This window comes from Balaenoptera borealis, assembly GCF_965194805.1.
Source record: "Balaenoptera borealis genome assembly, chromosome: 12".
In the NCBI taxonomy this organism is placed as follows: domain Eukaryota; kingdom Metazoa; phylum Chordata; class Mammalia; order Artiodactyla; family Balaenopteridae; genus Balaenoptera; species Balaenoptera borealis.
Window position 1 is genome coordinate 74,891,837 of NC_138869.1, and position 20,238 is coordinate 74,912,074.

The following is a 20,238-nucleotide window of genomic DNA, read 5'->3' on the forward strand; positions in this document are numbered from 1 at the left end:
CAGTCAGCTAGGCCCCCCTTTTGGGCCTCTCACACCACAGGTCGAGTGGAAAAGTTTAATAAAGGCTTCATGTCCTTCTCGACCACTGGCTTGTGGTCAGTGTGCTGATTTGGAAGTGAAGACTCAGAAGGATCCTTCCTATGCTTCCCACCCAAACCAGGTGGATGGTGTTTGTGCCACAGGGAAATGCAAAGAGGGGCAGGTGGGAGGGCTGTTAAAATGGGCACCCCTGGCCCTCCCACCTCCCCCTTTGAATAAATAAAACTCATCACTCTCTCATCTAGGGACCTGGCACCAGCTGGTTTACCAGACACCTGGCAGAGTTTGCCGAGCATTTGCGTTATAATAGGGCAGGAACTAAAGGAACAAATTTATCCACCAGAATGTCAGGTCACGAGGAAGGGTGTAGGAGTGGGTAAACAGTGATTCATGTTGAGGTCCTGGAATTTATTAGTTACTATTTTTATAACTTTGTTCTTTTAGTCCTTGATTGAGGATAAAGGGAGAATTGGAACAAATCACAGGTGGGAGGGCATGGAGGGGGCTGTTGTCCTCATTAGAGTGGGAATGGAGGAGTACAAGTACGCATCATCGGCCTGTGCTGTGCACCTGCGAGGTGGGGGCAACTCTCCTGGATCCCACACCTGGGAGTGAAAGTCCCAGAACACAAAACATCAGCTTACTGGGGCCTCAGAGGCTGCCCGGTGCCCCTGCCCCTCTCCCATACCTGATCTGGCAAGAGAACAGACATCCCTAAGACTCCCCATCTGGGGCCCTGGTTCTGTTCTCTTCTACCCCAGTGGTGACCACAGAGTATTCTGGGAGTTGTCTTCTGTTATGACTCTGGGGGCCTTCTAAGGAGCAGTAATGGTGGAGTCTGTAGAAACCTGGAGCTCATTGACGCACAGGGCGTGAGTTCTTCATGTGTTCTTCATCTATTCTCTTCCTTGGTGGACTTCGGAATTAAAGGTATGGACTCATTTATAATCATGTTACCACCTGGCAGGGATATCGGTGCATGGAGGAGGGCTTATTTGGAGACCTCTGATCTTTCCAGCCCTAAGACTCTGGGCCTGATATGCATATAATAATCACTAATGTCCTGTAATTTATAACAGTGTTATCATTGATCCATGTCATTACTCATCATGAATTGGTCACTTCTCAAATCCTATGGGTTATTTGTACTGTATAGAGCTCTGTGATTTACAAACACAAAAATCATTGGAGGTAGAGAGATACTATGCTATTTTACAGATGAGGATACTGAAACGGGAAAAAGACCCAACTCCCTTGAGCGAGGGGGTATGCAGTGTACTTGCCTTGTTGTTGCTATATTACTCCTCCCCTGTCTCCAACCCTCACACTTTGGAAAGTGAAAACAAAAAAGAAAACAGGCATCTGGGGATTATTTAACGCTCAGTTTGTCAGGACAAAGTTTAAGGACTCTTAGGAGGCACTGGGACAGGCACAGAGAAGTCACTAGATATTTGCTCAATCCATTTCTCCATGTCTTCTGCTTTTTAATGTTACATTTGCTCTTAACCCTCATTGCTCACTTTCCAGAAAATTTCCTGATATTCTAATGTCCTTTGCTGTTCCATAGGTTACTTTGGGGCAACTCCAGTTTTCAAGTGATTACCTAGCCCTCCCCCTAACTAGTTGTATGACCTGGCAGCAAGTCATTAACACCTGCCTGCGTGTCTGTTTTCTCAGTGAGAAAATGGGTGATCTAACCCATTTATGAGGTGCTTACTACACTGGTTGGTAAATAACACTAGTTCCCTCGCTCCTGCTTGGACAGTCCTTTGTATTCTGTCAAGAGCTTGCCTATTTATGGTGTGTCACAACCAAAAGGAAAGATTCCCAAGTCCTCCCTCCCGTAGCTGGTTCAAGACCAACCCAGATACCATAAAACTTTCTGAAAGACTTCCATCCTTCTGTGCAACAGCCCGCCCCCCGGAGACTGGGTGTGACAGGTCAGTGCACCTGGAACAATCTGAAAGGCCTGGGGCTCATTGCCTTCCACCATCCTCCACTCATTTAGTCTCCAGCCATCCCCTCGTGGAGACCTGGAAGGGACAAGCGGACTTGATGGTGAGGCTGTGCCCCGAAGCCTCCAGTATTCATGGAGAAGCCAGCCCTTCCTTCCTTCACTAGACCTTGAAATGCAGGTGTAGACATAGCCACGATTTTCCAGTGTGCTTCTCTCTTCCTACACGGGGTCAAGAGTCTTTGCCGGACTAGTTCCTTTGAGGAACTAGAGCCTCAGAGCGTACAGCACAATCACTCGAATCCTGAAAACGACCTCAACTCCCGGATGGGCCCTGCTAGCCTTCTGGCCTCACTAGGTAGAGGGCCCTCAAGGACACTCCATGTGGAGCCCAAGCCCTGTCCTCTGCTCCTCCCCCCTCTTCTAGATGTGGACGGCACACGGGCTGGATCCACACCTCGGACCTGTGCAGCTGTGTCCTCCCAAAACCTCTTCTGGTCCTGCCCCTCATCCCTGCCCTACTCGTCCTTGCCTGGACCCGTCTCACGTCCCTCCTTTGTTGCTTAGCCCACAGTGGACAATGGTGTCTAACCCCTGTCCCAGCTGGACTGGCCCTGGAGGGCTGAGAGAGCCTCATGTCCACAGAGAACCCCTGGCAGAGCTGCCCTTCTCAGCCCTATCTCTCAACTTTCCAGGGTCCTATAGCCTTTGTCTGCCTCTCCAAGACTTGCTTGTGGGGCTACTGTCTTTCCTACCTCTGGCTGCCTTCCTACCTATTGTGGCAGCCAGCACTGTACCGGCTGAGTGTCAGTGGTGTGGCATGAAGAGAACTCCAGTTGTGGGGTCAGAAGATACAAGGTTTGAGACCCACTTCTGCTTTATAAGCTCTATAAGAACTTGGGGGGAAATGGACAACTTTCATCCTCAATCTGGAAAATCTATAAAGTGGGGAAAGCAGTAATGTGTAAATTGGAGTTTTTAGGTAAGGAATGGAAGGAATGATAATCCACGTGAAAGAATTTATTTGTAATAGTGAGACGCTGTACAGTCTAACTCTGCTGCCGACTGTGTATCTTAAATGTCTCCAGTTATGTTTCATCTCTCATGATTCTGCAGACAAGTTGGAGGTAGGGAAGGAAACTTGGTTGACCACCCCTGGAATTGGATACTCTTGCCTGGGCCCACTCCATCTTGTTCTTTACTCCAAACCGAAGATGGAGGTGTTCAGACAAGAAGATCTGGCTTTTTCATGCCTGGCGCAAAGCCGCACTTTCCAGAAATCTTAGGGAGGTGGAAGGCCCTAGAGCTCAAGAGAAAAGTCCCAGCCTCTGCTTCCCTAACGGGTCAGGGCTGAACTAAGCTACAGCTGTTTGCAGGATTCCTCAGAAGGTAGAATCTCATCAGAACGCTTGAAAGTGTGAAGATCAAGGAAGAATTTGGCCCCTTGATTGCTGCTGAGGTCCTCTCCACCTCCTCCCAGACCTCTGGGGTGACCCACAGTTGTCTCCATTTACTCTCGACATGGAAGCCAAGCTCTTGGTGTGTGGGGGTCACCTAATCCCCAGCATCATGTCCTGCTGCCCTTCCTGAAGCACCTGTGCACCATCAGCTCTCCCAAGGGGCCTGTCCAGCTATGCACACTCTAGCCAGCCCCCTCTGACCTCCAGATGGAGTGAAATATTTCTCTAACGTTCTTTCCTCATTCAAGTTGGGACTAATGTGCTGCTTCAGAAGTAAAAACCCAGCTGGGAGCCAATCTTAATCTTCCCTCCTCAGGCAGGTGGATGTTGTTTGTGCTACAGGAGACCTGGATGTTAAGGAGAGGCTGCCTGGGGTCACCCCACCACCCCTCGGGAAGTGCTCACCGCCGGACTCAAGTGGGGACCCTCTGGCCCACTCTACATCCTTGAACAGAGCCGGCCTCTCCCTGGATGGCTTACCTGGCACCTGGCAGAGTCTTCCCATGGGTATTTACATTGTAGAAGGGAAAAAGTCTTTTTACCCAAAGGAATAAAGAAAAGCCAATGGGAGATTTTTAGTGGCAGCATTTGTGTCATTCCAGAGCCCTGGTTGTTAGATTTTCGTCACTATGCCAGATGTGAGACAAGGGTGAAGTGTGAGCAGGGATTGGGGAACCGATGAGTGAGGGAACCCAGGGGAGAGGTCTGGAATCTTCCAGGTCCTTCTAGCTGCTGGGACAGTGGATCTCAGAACACAAAGGAGTATCAGGGGCTGCAGAGGCTACCATGTGCTTTCTGCCCCTTTCCTACCTCCTTCCTTCTCTCAATGTCATGATCAGCGTTGACTCAGCAGGGGAACAGCCCCTCCGCAGATTTTCCCAGGCAGGGCCCTGGCTCTGTACCTGGTTTCCTACCTACCTGTGGTTTGGCCACAGCAGTCTCTGAAAGCTGCTTTCTCTCTGGGCTCTGGATTTCTCGTGAAGGCAGGAATAATGGTTCTGCAAGGGCCCACCAGGAATACGGAAACATAACCATCCGGCACTGGTCTGATTGGAGTGCAGGGAGCCACAGCCTGCCTGGGTAAATTCTCAAATTCCTCCTGCACGATCTTGCCTGTAGTAAGATTAATAACAGTTTTCATGGATATTGAACAGGGGATTCTAATACCCACTGAGGGAGGCTAGAGTGGATGACCTCTAATAGCTCTGTGAGTCCTGGGATTCGGTGAACTTGAGATACCTATTATTATCACTAATGTGCTATAATTTATAATAATGTTTTCAATGATGCATACCATCAATAATAATGACTTTTATCACTCTGCCTTTTCCAACCTGATGTGTGATCTATATAACTAAATGGTAACTCCTCAGGCGTACTTACTGAAGTTGATGCTTACCATTGATATTTTACAGGAAAGGAAACTCAGGCCAAGAAATAGGCTCTGAATCCAGCTCCTCCCACTGGATGGCCCCTCCCCACCAGGAGCAACTGCACCTGCCTTGGGCTACTCAGGACCCTCCAGTTCTTTGCAACTGCCCCTCCTGCCCTCTTCCAGGACTGCTTTGTTGTCTCGTCCCCCCTCCCACCCACCTCAGAAGCTCCTGGGCAGCTAGAATTGTCTCCTCTGTCCCTGCTTGTCCAGTACAGGATTCCAGGCCTGGCTGGGCCCATCTGACCCAAAGCCATTCACTTCTCCATGCTGGTCCCTTTGGAAATTAAAATCTAGTGAATTCTTCCAGCCAGAGGTGCCACGTGGGTTTCTGGCCAATCCATCCACCCATCCATCTCCTCCTGGATAGTGGGTTCTTCAGAGCTATAGGTTATCTCAAAACGAGTGAAAACAGGCCATCTTTGTAAAACCAGAGATCTAGAAACCAGCGAATGTCCCTGCCCCTCGGAAGTGTGTAAGTCTCTCCAGTGCATGCCCCGTGTCCTTCACTTTTATTTTGATTTCTCTCGATACCGGCCACAGTGCAGGGCACACAGTAGGTCAGCAAATGTGTGCTGAAAACACACAGCACTGATTTCTCCAACTCTCTCACTTTTTCTGCTGGACTGTTTTCTCAAATTCAAGGTTTATATACCAGGACTCAGGCCTTTGACCTGAAACCCAGCCAGCTCTGCATTTCTAATGGTCTGTGCAGTTCTGTTAATAACTTCAGTGTAAATCAATGTATTGAGTGTTTACCCAGCTCTGCCACTCACTAGCTGTGTGACCTTCGGCAAGTTATTTAACCCCTCTCTACCTTAGCTTCCCCAGTGGGGATGATAATGATACCCACTTGACTGAATCGTTTTGATGATAAAGTGAAATGATCTATAGCAAGCTCTTAGAATAGTGCATGGCACATAGGAAACTCAGTGAACAGCTGTTGTCAATTTAATTTTGCAGTTCAACATCCACTCGGAAAATGCCAACCTTGTGTCAACCTAATGAAGGGATAAGAACTTTCTCATAATTAGTCAGGGTAGGTAAGGCAACGAGGCCATCCTTGGTAGACAGGCAGAATCATATCCTTGAGAGATTCCCCAAAGGAATATGTGGGAAAAAGTATGACAGAGAACCCAGGAGGGGAACATTCAAGATTACTGGATGTAAATGAGGGCTTAATTCTCTTCTTCTCGGTAATATTCCTTCTCAGATGGTGAGCAAGATACTTGCTTGTTACCAGGACATGCCAAGTCAGTGACTGAGGGGACAGGTGTGGGGCTCAGAGGTTTTGTCTCATGAGAAAGTGGGAATGGTCTCAGGAAGGTCAGCTGACAGAGGTAACCACGGTTTGGGGAACAGGGGACATCTCGGAGATAGCACTGGCCATTCAAAGGAAAGAAAACTCACCCTTGCAAAACATATAAATGCTGGAGTCGTTGCTGGGTGCTCCAGGGAGCACTGATGAACACATGTTACAGAGGAGGTGGCAAAAGAAGAGGGGGTATGATCGTCATCACCTAAGCAGATGGGCAGCCTGGACGGAGGGGCCCAGGGCTGTGGGAGGCTGGTCAGTAGGCTGACTGGCTGTGGACCAGATGGGCTTGGGGATCCCATGGAGATGGGTGTAATGCCAGATTCACCCCCTCATCAGTAGGGAACCAAGTGGGTGACTGCGGGAGACACTGACATCTCAGAAAGGGGCTGGCTAGTGAGATCTTCCTTGCTGCAGCCCCAGAGAGACTCCAGCACAAAATGGTGGAGAGAATGCTGGCTCTGCGTCACTCGGACTACATTTGACTGTTGGCTAAAGGGATCAGATCAGTTATCCCAACAAAAACAGGAAAATAACCAGACAAGAGCCTGCAATCTGGGCCCATTTCCCCGGAGTCAGCGAGCAGAAGAAAGATGCCAAACGTTGTCCCAAATGAGGACATGGCTGTTGCACCTGTGGGAAGATGCTGACTGGCCAGGACGGGGATCACAGGATAGCTGCAGAGGTAAAGCTCAGCTCCCCTCTTTGGTCTGTTGGGAAGAATATCAATTTCCCTCTGCCAGAGGCTGCAGGGAAGGGAAACCCATGAGCCTTGTAAACATTCACTGGCTGTGAGTTGGGGGACCTGAAATAAGATAATGAAATAAGCTGAGAAAATAAGATCTTTGGTTTAAAGGCCGAAAGCACAAGTAGATATTTTTAAACTGAGAAGGGGGCAGTGTTCCTTTGAGATGTTTGCAGAGCAACCTGGATGGGTCTGATTCTATTACGCAAAAGTAGAAGCCTCAGGTGTTTACCTGTGAGAAGCCTTCTTGTCACAACGAACTTCTCCTGCTGCCAGCTGCATCACACGGAACGTTGCTGGGTTTGGGATCTGGGTGTGCTGTATAAAATTGTGTGTTCAGGTTTTGACTGCTGCCTGCCAAAAGTCTTTTCTTTTGAATAAGTGTGTCTATTTTACCAGCAGCCGTTTGCAAACCCCCACGGCTGCAAGAACAGAGGAAACCCCACCCAGTTTGCTGAAGCCCTGAGACCTTTACTGCAGACACACTGAGAACAGAGAACAGAAGACACGGAAGTACTCAGGCTGTACTTATGAAAAGTCTATACCCACAGACTCTGGGAGAAAAGTTACTACCCATTTGGGAAGGGGGACATCTGAGACAGTGACCTTCCTCTTACCTGGTTAGAAATGATGTCCCTTAAAAAAAAAAAAAAAGCGAGTCTAAGTTATTTTGGAATTTCAATGCTGTAATTATGGCAAAATGAAAAAAATCTCCTTTGAGGGGAATCTGAGGGATGTGTCATTATCAAGAACTTGGGGAGAGGGGGTCGAACACTTGCCAGAAACTCAGTAATCCAGCCAGGCTCAGAGTGTATCAGCTACCTCTCTTCTGTGAGAGATCAGAGAGCTAAAGGCTTCTCTCTGTCAGGAAAGAGGATCTGGGTAGGCAAGCATCTCTCCTGATAGGGACAAAAGTTTTGAATTAGGAAGAGGCGAGAAGATGGGTTTGGACATTAAAGTGAGCTGGTGTTAGGTTTTCTGTCTTAAGGGTACAAAGTTACAGGTTTTCAGGGCAGAGGGGGTCAGATGAGGCTGGAGGTTGGAAAGCTATTAAACAAGGGACCTCTAGAGGTCACCAGGCCAGGAGAAGGGATGATCAGGGGAATTTTCCTGGGATGGGAATGTGTTACAAGCCAAAAAGGGCCAGAAAGGCTAATGCAGGGGTCAGAGGAAACCACTTAACCAAGGGGCCCTTGCCTGGAGTCAACACTCTGAGAATTTTAGCAGACCTTTGGGCCAAACCCAGGGTTTCCCGATCAGGCTATAAATTTGAGTACTTCAGTCAGTATAAAATACAGTCTGTAACGAATGAGTTGAAGGGAGGAAGAAAGGATAGGGGAGGCCGTGTGATGTCATGCGAAGAGCTAAGGCTTGCAGCCATGTGTGACCTTGGGCAAGTTACTTAAGCCCTCTGAGCCTCAGCCCCTTCATTTGTAAAACTGGCATAATAATAGTTACCTTGAGAGGCTGCAGTGAGGATTCAGCGAGACATGCATGTGAAGCAGCAACACAGGACCTGGAACTGTAGGTGCTCAGTAACCGTTAGCTTCCTTCCCCTTCCAGAAGCTGTGCTTGCAAGTCAGTGGTTGTATGTGTAGAGCTGCACTGTACCAGCCCCATGTGGCTCTCAAGCACTTTAAAGGCAGCTGGTTTGAACTGAGATGTGCCATGTGAAACACACATCAGATTCCCAACACTTTGTACAAAAAAAAAGAGTAAAATATCTTATTAATCATTTTATAGTGATTATACGTTGAAATGAAAATATTTTTATATATTGGGTTAAATAAACTATATTGTTAAATTAATTTCACCTGTTTCTTTATACTTGATTTAATGGGCTACTAGAAAATTTAAAATTACAGTGAGGTTCACACTTTAATCCTCTTGGACAGTGATGACCTAGACACTAGAGGAAGATAGGGTCAGGAAGCTGTGTTCCAGAAGCTCATTTGTTTCTCTACCGTGGGTCTGTGCTTTGGTTTGTTGTCCTGGTTCCCCAGTAAAAGACCCTTTTGAAAAAATGCCACCTTGGGCTCAAAGTGGGTGGAAGGTACTCGGGCTCCCCTAGTGGCTACGCGCGGTAGTGGCCATCCGGGGAAAAGGAGGCAGGGCTGGAAGGCGACAGAATGGAGGGATCAGGGTGTAGCCGGAGATGGACTATTCCTTCCTAGCCTGGAGCTTAATTCCAGACCCTCTACTGACCTTTACTCCAGGAGGGCGGACCCATTCTCTCTTATTTCAGAAGGCTCCCATCTTATACGTGAACTTGGCAGGAAGCAGGCTCTCACTAGGCGGTACCAAACACAGGTGTAAGGGAAAATGCCACCTCAAAGCCACCTTCAGAAAACCACAGCGTTTCCAGAGAAATAAACAACAGACATTCACAGACACAGGAATGTTCTTTTTTTTCTCTCTCCCAAGAAGTGTGATCCGTTGTTGTTTTTAAAACTGTACATTTTACTGTACTTTTTTTTTTTTTTTTAGCAAAAGAGAAGATTGGCATTTGTATTCTGCCCACAGGGATGTCACTTTCCAAAACTCCAAGTCAGAAACCTGACAAACACAAGCGTGAGTACATACCATGTCACCACAGAGCTTGGAGCCGCTGATGAGGACAGACAGTTGATTCCCCCCCTTCCGATGTCCACCACTTTCCCTCTGGGCATCTGAACCCAAAGGCAAAAAGAGAGGTGGTATTTGGGGTCACTTCCTCAATGGCTACATTTAGAAAGGCTTAGTGAGAAAGTGCAGAGGGAAAAAGGAGTGGAGGAAAACGGGTCCAAGAAAGAGGGAGGATGGGAGAAATATCAAGTCACCGAGGCTAGGGGCGCCCTCATGACTGCAGAAAGCATGTGCTCTGGCACCCGGGCTGAAAGTTAGCTTGTGGTCTCAGGAAGAGACTGGCCTGGTCTGTTAATGGCCTGATCTGTTAATGTCCTGGTCAGGACCAGAAAGGGACTGGGGGAGGCAGAGAGGCACCAGGAGAAAAAGAATGAAGACAGGAGAGTAGAGGGAAGGGGAGGAGAGAAAGGAGGAGGGGGAGAAGGACGAAGGCATGGGATTTGGAGGCTCCTGGGAGGAGCCAGAAGGCAGTCCTGCATAGACAGCTCCCCGCCCTCTCCCTGTGTGTTCTGGGCGGGGTTGGGGACCACCAGCTCAGCTCCAGGTCTGAGCCCATTAGAACGTTTCAGCCCCAAATGGACTCACCTGTATGCTTTGTAGGCTGTGTAGTCAGCAAGTGGCAGAAGGAGGGAGAACAAGAGACAGAGGCTAGAGATCTATGGCAGATGCTTGGGAGAGGAAAGAATGAGGTGGGGAGAGGTAGTGCGTTGACAATGAGGAGAGACCTGGAACAGACAGAGACCAGGAGAGACAGAGATGCGGGGAAAGACCTTCAGATTCTTCCAAAGCCTTTTCTCCCCCGCCACGTCTCGTCTGCCCCCTCTGGCCACTGTCTGGGAGTGTGGGAGTCAATCCCTAGATGGAAAGGAGCCCGTGTGCCCCTCCCATCGCCATCCTGTCATTTCCATGATGGATCCTCCTCATGAATGGCATCCATGGAAGGCATCCCCCGTGTCCCCATGTCCCACCCTGAGCCACCTTCTTCAGGAACAAACAAGGGACAGACTTTGGACATAGAAACACCCTAGCTACGGTGAAGACAGGGTAATGGATTTCAAGCACCACCCCCAGGAGGTAAGTGGCCTTGGGTCCTGCCCTGACTTGATCACTAATGCACTATGTGACCTTGGGCAAGTCCTTTAGACCCTTGGGGGAAAGGAAGAGAGGGTTAAGGATGAGATGATCGCAAACACCTCTTCAAGCTTCAAAACCCTACAGTTCATTTAGTCATGAAGAGTCCTTAGTCCTTCGAGCTGGAAGGGAATTGGAGACTTGGTATAATCGCAGTATTTTATGAATTAGGAGGCTGAGGTCCAAAGAGAGAAAGGGTCTTGCCCACTGTGTTTAGCTGGTTATTCGGTGGTGGCTCTGGAACCCAAACTCAGAGCTTTGGACCCCGTGTCCAGTGCTCCTTCTGCCACCCCACTCTGCTCTCCTTAATTAAGAGAAGCCCTCTTGCCCCCCCCACCCCATGTCCATGGAGACTCCCTGTCCCAGCTTCCCCCAAAAGAGGCAAAAATCCCAAAGCAACTCCAAAAGTTAACATCCCTTATGCCCTTGTGTCTCATACAAACCCTTCTCCCTCTCCCGCACGTAGAGTTCTGGAAGTTACCCTTCTAGTTTAAGCTGATGTGATGGGTGTTTGAGAAGCAGAGGAAGCTGGGCCAGGGATGGGGGAGGTCACTCATCCCTCCCAAGTGTGGGGACTCTTGGGAATAATGAGGCGTCTGGGCGGGGGACTCCAGTCTTCCCCCAAACAAACGTGCAACCCAAATTATTCCCTGCTCTTCTCAATTGGCAATGATCGCCCACCACCAGGGCTGCTGGGAACCCGCTTTCGTGTGTAGAGTAAACTCTCCATTATCCGTGTCACTGAAGAGGAGGAGTTGGGGAAGTGGAAGAAATAAGTTAAGAAATAAAAACAACACCGGAACCATCAGCAATGCAAAGGCGCTTGCTTATAGGCTACATTTGTGATTAGAAAGGCAGGAGCCCCACCTTTCCAAACACTCAGGGCTTAGTCTGACATTTGAGCCATCGAGTCTGCTTTCCCTGAGCACAGCCCAATTGGCGGTGGGGGACTGGCCTGGGAAGGTGGTGTGAGTGGTGTGGTGGGGAGGGGAGGCCATTGACAGGGAGACAAAACTGTCCCTGGATGTAAACATCACCATGGAAACGCCACAAAGACTTGTGGGTAAAGATGCTTTCCTCTTCTCTCACCCTGACAGGGTGGGAGGGAGGATGCCCACCCCACCCCCCCACCAGGCCTACACCGTGCTCTCCATCACCCACTCGGAGCTGCCAAAAGTTCCCCGGGCCCCCGCCAGGTCACTCTCCTCAAAGGGCAAGAGCATGCCGTTCACAGAGAGGCTGCGCTTTGTCCAGATGTTCGAGACCTTCCGAGGGGGGCTGTAGCCACCAGGGGCGACCCCTCCTGCAGCCGCAGCCGCAAAGTCCCCCATGTCGAAGGAGTGACTGCGTTTGGCCTTGCCCTCCAGGGGCAAGGGGAGCAGGCTCCTGGCCCGGGCCGTGGGCGGCCCCAGCAATGGCTCTCGGTCCGAGGGGTGGCCCCTGGCCGACGTCCCAGACCCTCTCCCGCCTGGAGTCCTGGAGTCCAGCAGCTCCTCCTTTCTCTGACTTTTGAGGTCCAAGGAGGCGAAGGCCCCCATCAGGCGATCAAGGTTGGGCTTGGGGCGGGGGGCAGGGGGTGGGAGCCTCCAGGGGCCCCGTCCCAGCCCTGCAGCCTCCCCCATGCCCAGGGAACTGGAGGAAGAGGAGTCGCTGCCTCGGGCCAGGCCGGCGCTGAAGTCCATGAGCTCGTGGCGCACCACCACCTTGGGCGGCCCGGGTGCGGGGGCCCCGCTGGGTGCGCTGCCCAGCGCGGGGGGCTGAGCCCCATTGGTCTGCGAGTGCACGTTGCTGACGGTGGCCGCCGGCTTCCCGGCGCCCTCCTGGTTGCAGACCTTGTAGCGCACCATGAGGATGACGATGAAGACCAGCAGCGTGGCCACAATGATGCCGCCGATGACCAGGATCATGGTGCCGCCCAGGATCTGGCTGTGCAGGGACTGGCACTGCGGGTAGTCGGCCTTGGTGAAGAACTGGGCGCACCCCACGATGTTGGTGGCCGTGAGCGTGGTGGCCGTGTCATCCCACATGGCCAGCACGCACAGGTCGTAGCCAGTCCCTGACACCAGGTTGTTGACCACGAAGGCCTTGTTGGAGGCTGGGATCATCCTGCGGGGGGTGGGTGGGCACAGAGGGGGAGGGATGGTGAGGGACAGTAGGGTGATGGGGGGACAGAGGAGAAGCAGAAAAAAGAGAGAGGGTGACAGAGACAGGAGAGATGGAGAGGGAGAGAGAGCCACAGGTGCAGGGACACAGAGAGAATGAGGCAGAGCAGAAGAGGGTGACAGGTGGAGAGACAGGAAAAGGGAGAGACGGGGAGACAGAGAGGAGGGGGAGGAGGGGGACCCGGGTGAAACAACAGAGACAGGTTGGGGTGAAAAGGGAAACGAGAGAGGAAGATTCCGGGGTGGAGGGTGGAAGCGCCAGAAGCAGGTACACAGAGAAAGACATCGGCGATCAGGTGCAGGAACAACCCAGAAGATGTGGAATAAAAGAAGGGAATGAGACGGGGGATAGTTGACGGTAGAGACAGTGGAAATTGGTTAGAGATGGAGGTTCAGGGAAGAAAGGGGAGAGATTAAGCACAGAGGAGAGAGGAAGCACATGGGGAGGGGCAGAGGGAGGGACAGGAGAGGCAGAGAGATTAAAGGTGTGAAGAAGCAAAACCTGAACAAAAGCGACTCCCCACCTCCCCACTTCTGCCTTGTCTGCTGCAGATAGTCCCTGGGTCTCTGGGCAGTGGGGGTGAGAGTAAGGTCGGCCCTGGCCCCTCAGCACCCTCCCAGAGGCTGGGTCCACCCCTTGTCTGTCCTGGGAGATTCCTCAGCATTGACTGAGCCTTGTTCTGAGCCTGGCGCTGTACTGAGTCACAGACAAGGTCCTGCCCTCAGGGACCAACTCCATCCTCATCTCCACATGGCTTTCTCATGCCTCGGGAGGGAGAACGCTCGCTGGTGCAGACTGGGGTCTAAGCAGAAGAAAACTGGAGGTGGGAAGTGGGGGTGTTGCTTGGAGGGGAAGGGCACGGTGCAATGTTGAAGAATGGTGGGCAACTGTTTCTCAGAGGGAGGGGACGGGTCCTCCATCACTGCCATCGCAGGCCAGGCGCATCCAAAGACACCTGGGAAAGGGTATCACTGGTCGGGGAGGCCTTGACTGGTCTCTCACCTTAAGGAAGGGTCTGAGGGGGAAGCAGTCTCCCCCCACTGGGGCCCGTCCACCATAGCCTGGGCCCCTTCTGCCTGGACCTTCAGGAAGCGTGGATGCAAACCGTGATCTCTAAGGCCTTTGTGCAAGTATCATGCCTTCTGGTGGGGGTCCCTAGAAATGACACCTGTCTCACCCCATAAACACTCCTGCAGAAATACCTCGGCCTGAAGGTGCCACATCTCTGCAGCCTTCCCCATTGCCCTCCACTCTCAAAGAGCCCTCCGTTTTCCTGTCCCCTACTAATCCAGGGCGCCATCCATGCCTGTCAATCCCTCACACCCAGAGCCAGGCAGCTTAATTGAGATCTCAAATATGAAATACTGGACCCTGAACACTTCCACCTGGGAACTATGCACGGAGGCTGGGACTGACAGGCAGGTATTGACAACCCGTCAGTGGGCAGCCCTGGAGGCTGCTGCCTCCCTCCTCACTCTTGGCCCGCACAGCTGCTGGAGAAGCCACATGGAAGAAATTTAGTCCTCTGCCCCCGTCCCCATCCCCAAGCCATAGCTACAGTGCATGGGGCAGAAGAGGCGGGTGGAGGAGGTTGGGGCCCAGATCCAGCATGCGCCCTCCAAGCCAGCCCTTTAGGTCTATCTGTCTCACCTGGGCATCATGGTAATGCTGTGTCCTCACGTCACAGAGGAGGAATGGCCAAGGCTCAGAGAGGCTAAGTGATTTGCCTCAGGTCACACAGCTGGGACTGCCAAATGAGGCAGTTGGGGCTTTAACACTAGCTTCTAGATCCACAGTCTAGTCTTATGCCTTTCCACAAACTCGGATGTTTTTCCTCATCTCAGTGAAAACTGCACCCCCCGCCCCGGGCCTGTGGCAGGTCAGCCACGCCCTTCCCTGGAGCAATATTCAGAGCCCACTAAGGCTCACGCTCCTCCACCAGCAGGACCTCAGTTCTGCTGGGCCAACTGCTGTGCAGAGCCCAGGGCTACACGGGCCCACTTCCTCCCCCCTCAGGGAAGTGATGTGAAGGAGCTGTGCACACCCAGAACGGTGACAAGAGTAGAGCAAACACTTAATGGCAAGTGTGTGCCAGGCTCTGTTTTCGGTGTCCTACTTCTATCAACTCACTTCGCCCTACGGCAACTCTCTGAAGCAGCCACTGTCGTGACCCTTGCTCTGCAGAGGTATTAAGCAGATGTAACATGGCAGAGCTGGCATTCAATCTCAGGCAGTCCGGCTCCTGTCCACTCTGACCCACCTTGTTCCGCCACCTCTCTGGGTCGTGAGCGATGGAAGAGCATATCCATGGAGGAGGGGGCGGGCTGGCTGCTTTATTGAACACTTGGTATGTGACAAGGGTTTCCACATTCAATATTGCATTTAAACTTCACCACAATCCCAGGACACAGGAGATGGACTCCGAGCCCAGAAATCATCTCAGTGTTTAGACATCTTATCCTGGGAAGCAGACCCCACTATTCCTACTACTAACAGTTTAACACCAGCAAACAAATCTACAGCTGATTTCTACAGCTGATAGCAGAGGTTTAAGAAGAAATCACACGGGAGCATACTGGTTATTCTGCTCTTGGCTCTCAGGTCTGTCTTCCCTTTCACCTGCCCGCCCATGGACAACAAGGAACTACATTTCCCAGGCTCCCTTGCCTGTTCCCAGGCTCCTTTGCCTCCCAGGTAGAGCTGGCCACTGGAGGCCCCAGAGGAAGACTGGAGGGTGGGAGGAGGGGAGAAGCCAGGTATTTCTTCCCTTTTCTGCTTTAAGTGGTGTCTCCCTCTCACCTCCTGAGCCTCCTCTGTGATCCCAGCTCCAGGGCCTCTACCTCCTGCCAGAGAGACCTGGATCTTAGGCTCCAATCAAACCATCTCCATTACCTCCATCCTTGGGCGGGGTGGGTGGTGGCAGTGGCTTCCTGCTGCAGCTAATCTCTGTGATGCTGACCCCTCAACAATCCCATCACCTGTAACCCAACCCCAGTACTGAATTCCCTCTTCTATCTAGAGTGTTCTTTGTTTTTTTTTCTCCTTACTGAATCCTAGGTGACACAAGGACATATAATTTACACGACAAGAAGGAAGAACTTATTTTTTCCTTGCACTTTGGGAAAAAAACTATCATTACTTGATGCCAGCAGTAGCACATCTTATCTAGTAGAACCCCAGCTGGAGGAAGCACTTTGCCACCTTCTCGGAATCACTCATCACTCCCCAAATCTACCACCTTACGCCTTTGCGTAGAGCAGTCCCTCTTCCTAGAAACCACTTATCTTTCTCCACCTGGTGACCTCATCCTTCGAGGCCTGACTCAACGTCACCTCTGACCCAACCTCTGCTCTCTGCTCCCACAACCCCCCTGCCTTCCTCTGCTAGAGCCCTTCTCGGTGGATGCCTGTGTCTCCCCGGAGGACATGGGCTGTGTCTTCACCTTTGCATCTCTGTTGCCAATCATCATATCTGGCCTTGCGTCACTGCTGAGTAAATATTTACCCTATAGTTGAGCAGTGAATGAAAGACTGCTTTGTTAAATATTAAGGCCTGTACAAATGTGAGGGATTCTTAGTTAAATACGATAGCTGGTGACCTTTAGACACTGCCTGGTCCTTAGGATCTCTCGGGAGAGGCGTTTTCTACATCTTTGAAGCACACCCCTGACAATCTTTATGGACTTGCATGTAGATACGTGTTGGGGTGTGTGAGTGCAGATGAATGTGCGTGCATGTGTGTGAAACGATGTATGGGGGGCGTGTCTGCGTGTCTATCATTTGAGAGCCGGCTGCGTGGGTATTTGTGAGCATGTGTGTGTGTGTGCGTGTGTGTGTGTATAAGTGTTCACTTGTATATAGTACACAAAGGTTCTAGTTCCAGACAATGCTGGTCACTGCTCTGTCCCTCTTCCACCCAGCCCCCCAGAGGCTCCACATGTCCCCTAACACTTCTGAGGGGACATCCCATGTAACCTTTCCCAAAGACACTTGCAGACCAAGTTTGCTCTTTCCTAACTGCTGCCATTAAAGCTACTATTTGGGGCATCTGGGAACGGAGATGGGAGAGGTTCTTAGAGTCTCCACCTGGGCCTCAGGGCAAAGCCTATGAGCTGACCACCGAAGTCTACTGTCCCCCTTTCGTGGGCTCAGTCCAGACCGCATTCCCCAGCCAACTGTGCACTTAGTGGTGTCCAGGTGGCGAGTTCTGGCCAATGGAATATGGTGGCAGCAGTGTGTGCACCTCTGCCCCAGGCCTTACAAGAGCGGGAGTACTTGCCCAACTCTCCTTCCCCTCTGCTGGCTGGACCCTGGGTGCAGTGACCAGCCTTGGCCAGGCAGATGACAACAAGGTCCACCCGAGGGATGCTGGAGACCGGGTGCCTGAGTCTCCACGTGAGGAAGGCCTCCTGATTAAGCTGGTAAACCGCCCTGGACTCTCAGGAGAGCGAGAAATCGAATTCTGCCGTGTTTGGGCCTTTACGCATTTGCATCCATTTGCTGTGGTAGTTGGCCTCTCCTGGTTAATCCAGGCCCCTGCAGATAGGATGAGGTGAACTTGAGAAGTCTGTTATGTGCAGGTGTGACAGAGAAAAAGAGGGCGTGAGTGTGTGTGGGGGTGACTGAAGAGGTGCGTGTGTCTTTGTGTAAGAGGAAGAAGTCGGTGCTGGTGTCTACACAAGAAATGCGATTCTTGCCTTCCTGGAACCGTCAGCAAACGCCACCTCTTTTATCTCCAGCCTCCATCCCCCTCAGCTCCCAGCATCACCACTTTTAGGTGCTCTCCTCCTCCCCTCCCCCATCGATGATGCACCGGCTGCCTGCTGAGCCCCAGCACTAATTTGGAGACACCATGTCAAGCTGCCCTCACTCCACTTCCCCCGCTCTGCACCCTCATTACTGGCTCTTCACAGAATCACCAGCCTGCCAACCTCTCTGGCCAGCCATGACATCTCAGGGCACATGAAAGGGACTCATTAAACCAAGGCAAGCAGCCTGGCTCCCCTCTACCTGCCAGCCCCAAAGGGGCCTGTTTGCTTTCCTGCACAACTGCAAGGGAGCAGAGGAGACGTGGCTGGTTCTATCTGGCGTACGATTCATTGAGTACGTACTATAAGCCCGGCATTTGACAGGCTGGGTCTCTGATTCTGCACACGGACTCTATGAGGTAGGAATAATTATCCCCGCACTACAGATGAAGAAACTGAGGCTCAGGCAGATCGGTCACCTGCTCAAGGTCACACAGCTGGAAGGCGGCTGAGCCAGCGTTGTTAGCCAAGGCTGCCAGGCCACCAAGCGTGGTCTTCCCTACACTGTATTACCTTGAACTGAATTGAGCAGAATCAGATCGTAGCAGGAAGCAAGTCTTAGAGTCAGGGTAACTATGTGACAGCAATTAAAAATCAAAACCAGAGACATATTACTACAAAGGCAGCTAACATTTACTGAACACACTATATGTCAAGCAGTGTTCTGAGTACTCTACCTGTATTAACTAATTTAATCCTCACAGCAACTCTATGCAGGAGGTACTATTATTATCCCCATTTTACAGAAGAAGAAATCAAGGCTCAGAGAAGTTAAGTGATTTGCCCAAGGTCTCATAGAGAGAATGTTTGTGCCTAGCCAAGATTTGAAGCCAGCACTGTCACATTATTTCAATAAATGCTCTTGATAACCCTGGGAAGTACCTTTTGGAATTATGCTCCCCATTTTAGAGACGGGTATTAACTGATTTACCCCCTATAGCTAATTAGGGGTAGAGATGAGAGTCCCATGAGGGTTGTTTTGCTACTTCTGAATGCTCATGGGAGGTCTGAAGGAAGTGAGGGAGCTATGTGGATGTCTGTGGGCAGTTTTCCCACAGAAGGAGCTGCCAGTGCAATGGCCCTGAGGCAGGAGCCATGAGGAGGCCGGTATGACAGAAACAGAGTGAGGGAAAGGGAGAGTGGTAGGAAATGAAGTCACCAAGGTAGTAGCCAGGAGCCAGGTCCTAGAGGCCTTGCAAACACATTGTGTCTTGTGTGCCAACTCTGAGGATTTGCTGGGTGCCAGTTTTGAGAAGGATTCTGAGGCTGTGTTCAAACTCAGTGGGACAGAGTGCTATGGATCTGTTTTATATTTGTTGTTTCTAGTCTCAGGATCAGAGAGCCGTTAGAAGTACTGGAAATACCAGTACAAGTGGTAGAATCCCCTCTTCTGGTTTTGGTGCCAGATGCTGGCCTTCCCTGAATGCACGGCCCTGAGTGATAACAGGGGAAGGCCCATGGCTGTTCTTCAGAGCAGGATTACCATAGAGCTGGCGTGACTCAGTGATGGCTCCAAGAATCAGGAGCCTCTCATTAACTTCTGAGACAGGCCAGGGGGCGGGGGCCAGGCTCTGTCGCTGCCCTACTGCCTGTGCCCCTCCTGAGAATATGGGGCTCCCCTGGGTGCCCTGAGACACTCTGTCTTATTGGCAATGACTTTGCCCCATCGGCAAGTAAAGGAGGCACATTCAACATGACTGAGATTCTGAGGCAGAGAACACCAATATCCATTCCCACAGCCCTCAGAACAGCAGGCAGGGTGGGGATCAAAACTCTTGGTTGCATTGGCCTCTGGATGAACTCTCTTGCTCCCCTCCCCCCACCTCTCCTCTACAAGCAGCCAGAGGGATCCTGTTAAAACCCAGATCAGATCAAGCCCTTCCTCTGCTCAATGACCCCAGTGAGGCCTGTCTCGTGTAGTCAAAGTCCTGACGTGGCCCCCAAGACCCCCTGTGACCTGCCTCTCACCCCTCCGAGTTCCTCTCCTCCTACTTACCCTGCTAACTCTGCACCAGTCACCTGGCCTCCCTGCTGTTCCTCAGGGTGTTGCCAAGGGTGCTCCTGCCACAGGGCCTTTGCACCACCTGTTGCCCTTGCCTGGATGCTCTTTCTCCAGATGTCCATATGCTCTCTGCCTCACCTCTTTCAATTCTGCTCCAATGTCACCTCCTCTGACCATCCCGTTTAACATTGAGGGCTTCCCCCATCTTTACCTTGACCCCCCCAGCCCCTTACTATGCTCCATCTCTTCCCATTACACTTTTATTGCCTGACAGACACTATCATTTGCTTATTTACCAGGCCTCCTGTTAATTCTCTCTCTCTCTCCTTCCACTCCTAAGAGCAGACTTTTTTGTCTGCTTTGTTCCCTGATGTTTCCCCAGCCTCTAGAACAACACTCGGCACATAGTAGGCCATCAAAAACAGTCTGTAGGGCAGGTGAATGAAATGAATGTTCTGTATCGGCACCGTCCAATACAGTAGCCATACGTGGCCTTTTGAATTGAACTTCAAACTAATTAAATTTAAATGAAATTAAAAACTCAGTTCCTCAGTCACGTTAGGCA

The 20,238-nt window shown here is 51.2% G+C and overlaps 1 protein-coding gene across 2 annotated transcripts in view; it reads right to left on the minus strand.

Annotated features, from left to right (window-relative positions):
* Window positions 1-727: 727 nt before the first annotated feature.
* LRFN2 (leucine rich repeat and fibronectin type III domain containing 2) overlaps window positions 728-20,238 on the minus strand; it is a 188,408-nt gene continuing 168,897 nt past the window's right edge. For both annotated transcript variants that reach the window (XM_082347817.1, XM_082347816.1), the window contains one exon: window positions 728-12,807. In XM_082347817.1, the coding sequence (XP_082203943.1) occupies window positions 11,838-12,807 (970 nt within the window). In that variant the 3' untranslated portion in view covers window positions 728-11,837. The remainder of the gene's footprint in view (window positions 12,808-20,238) is intronic.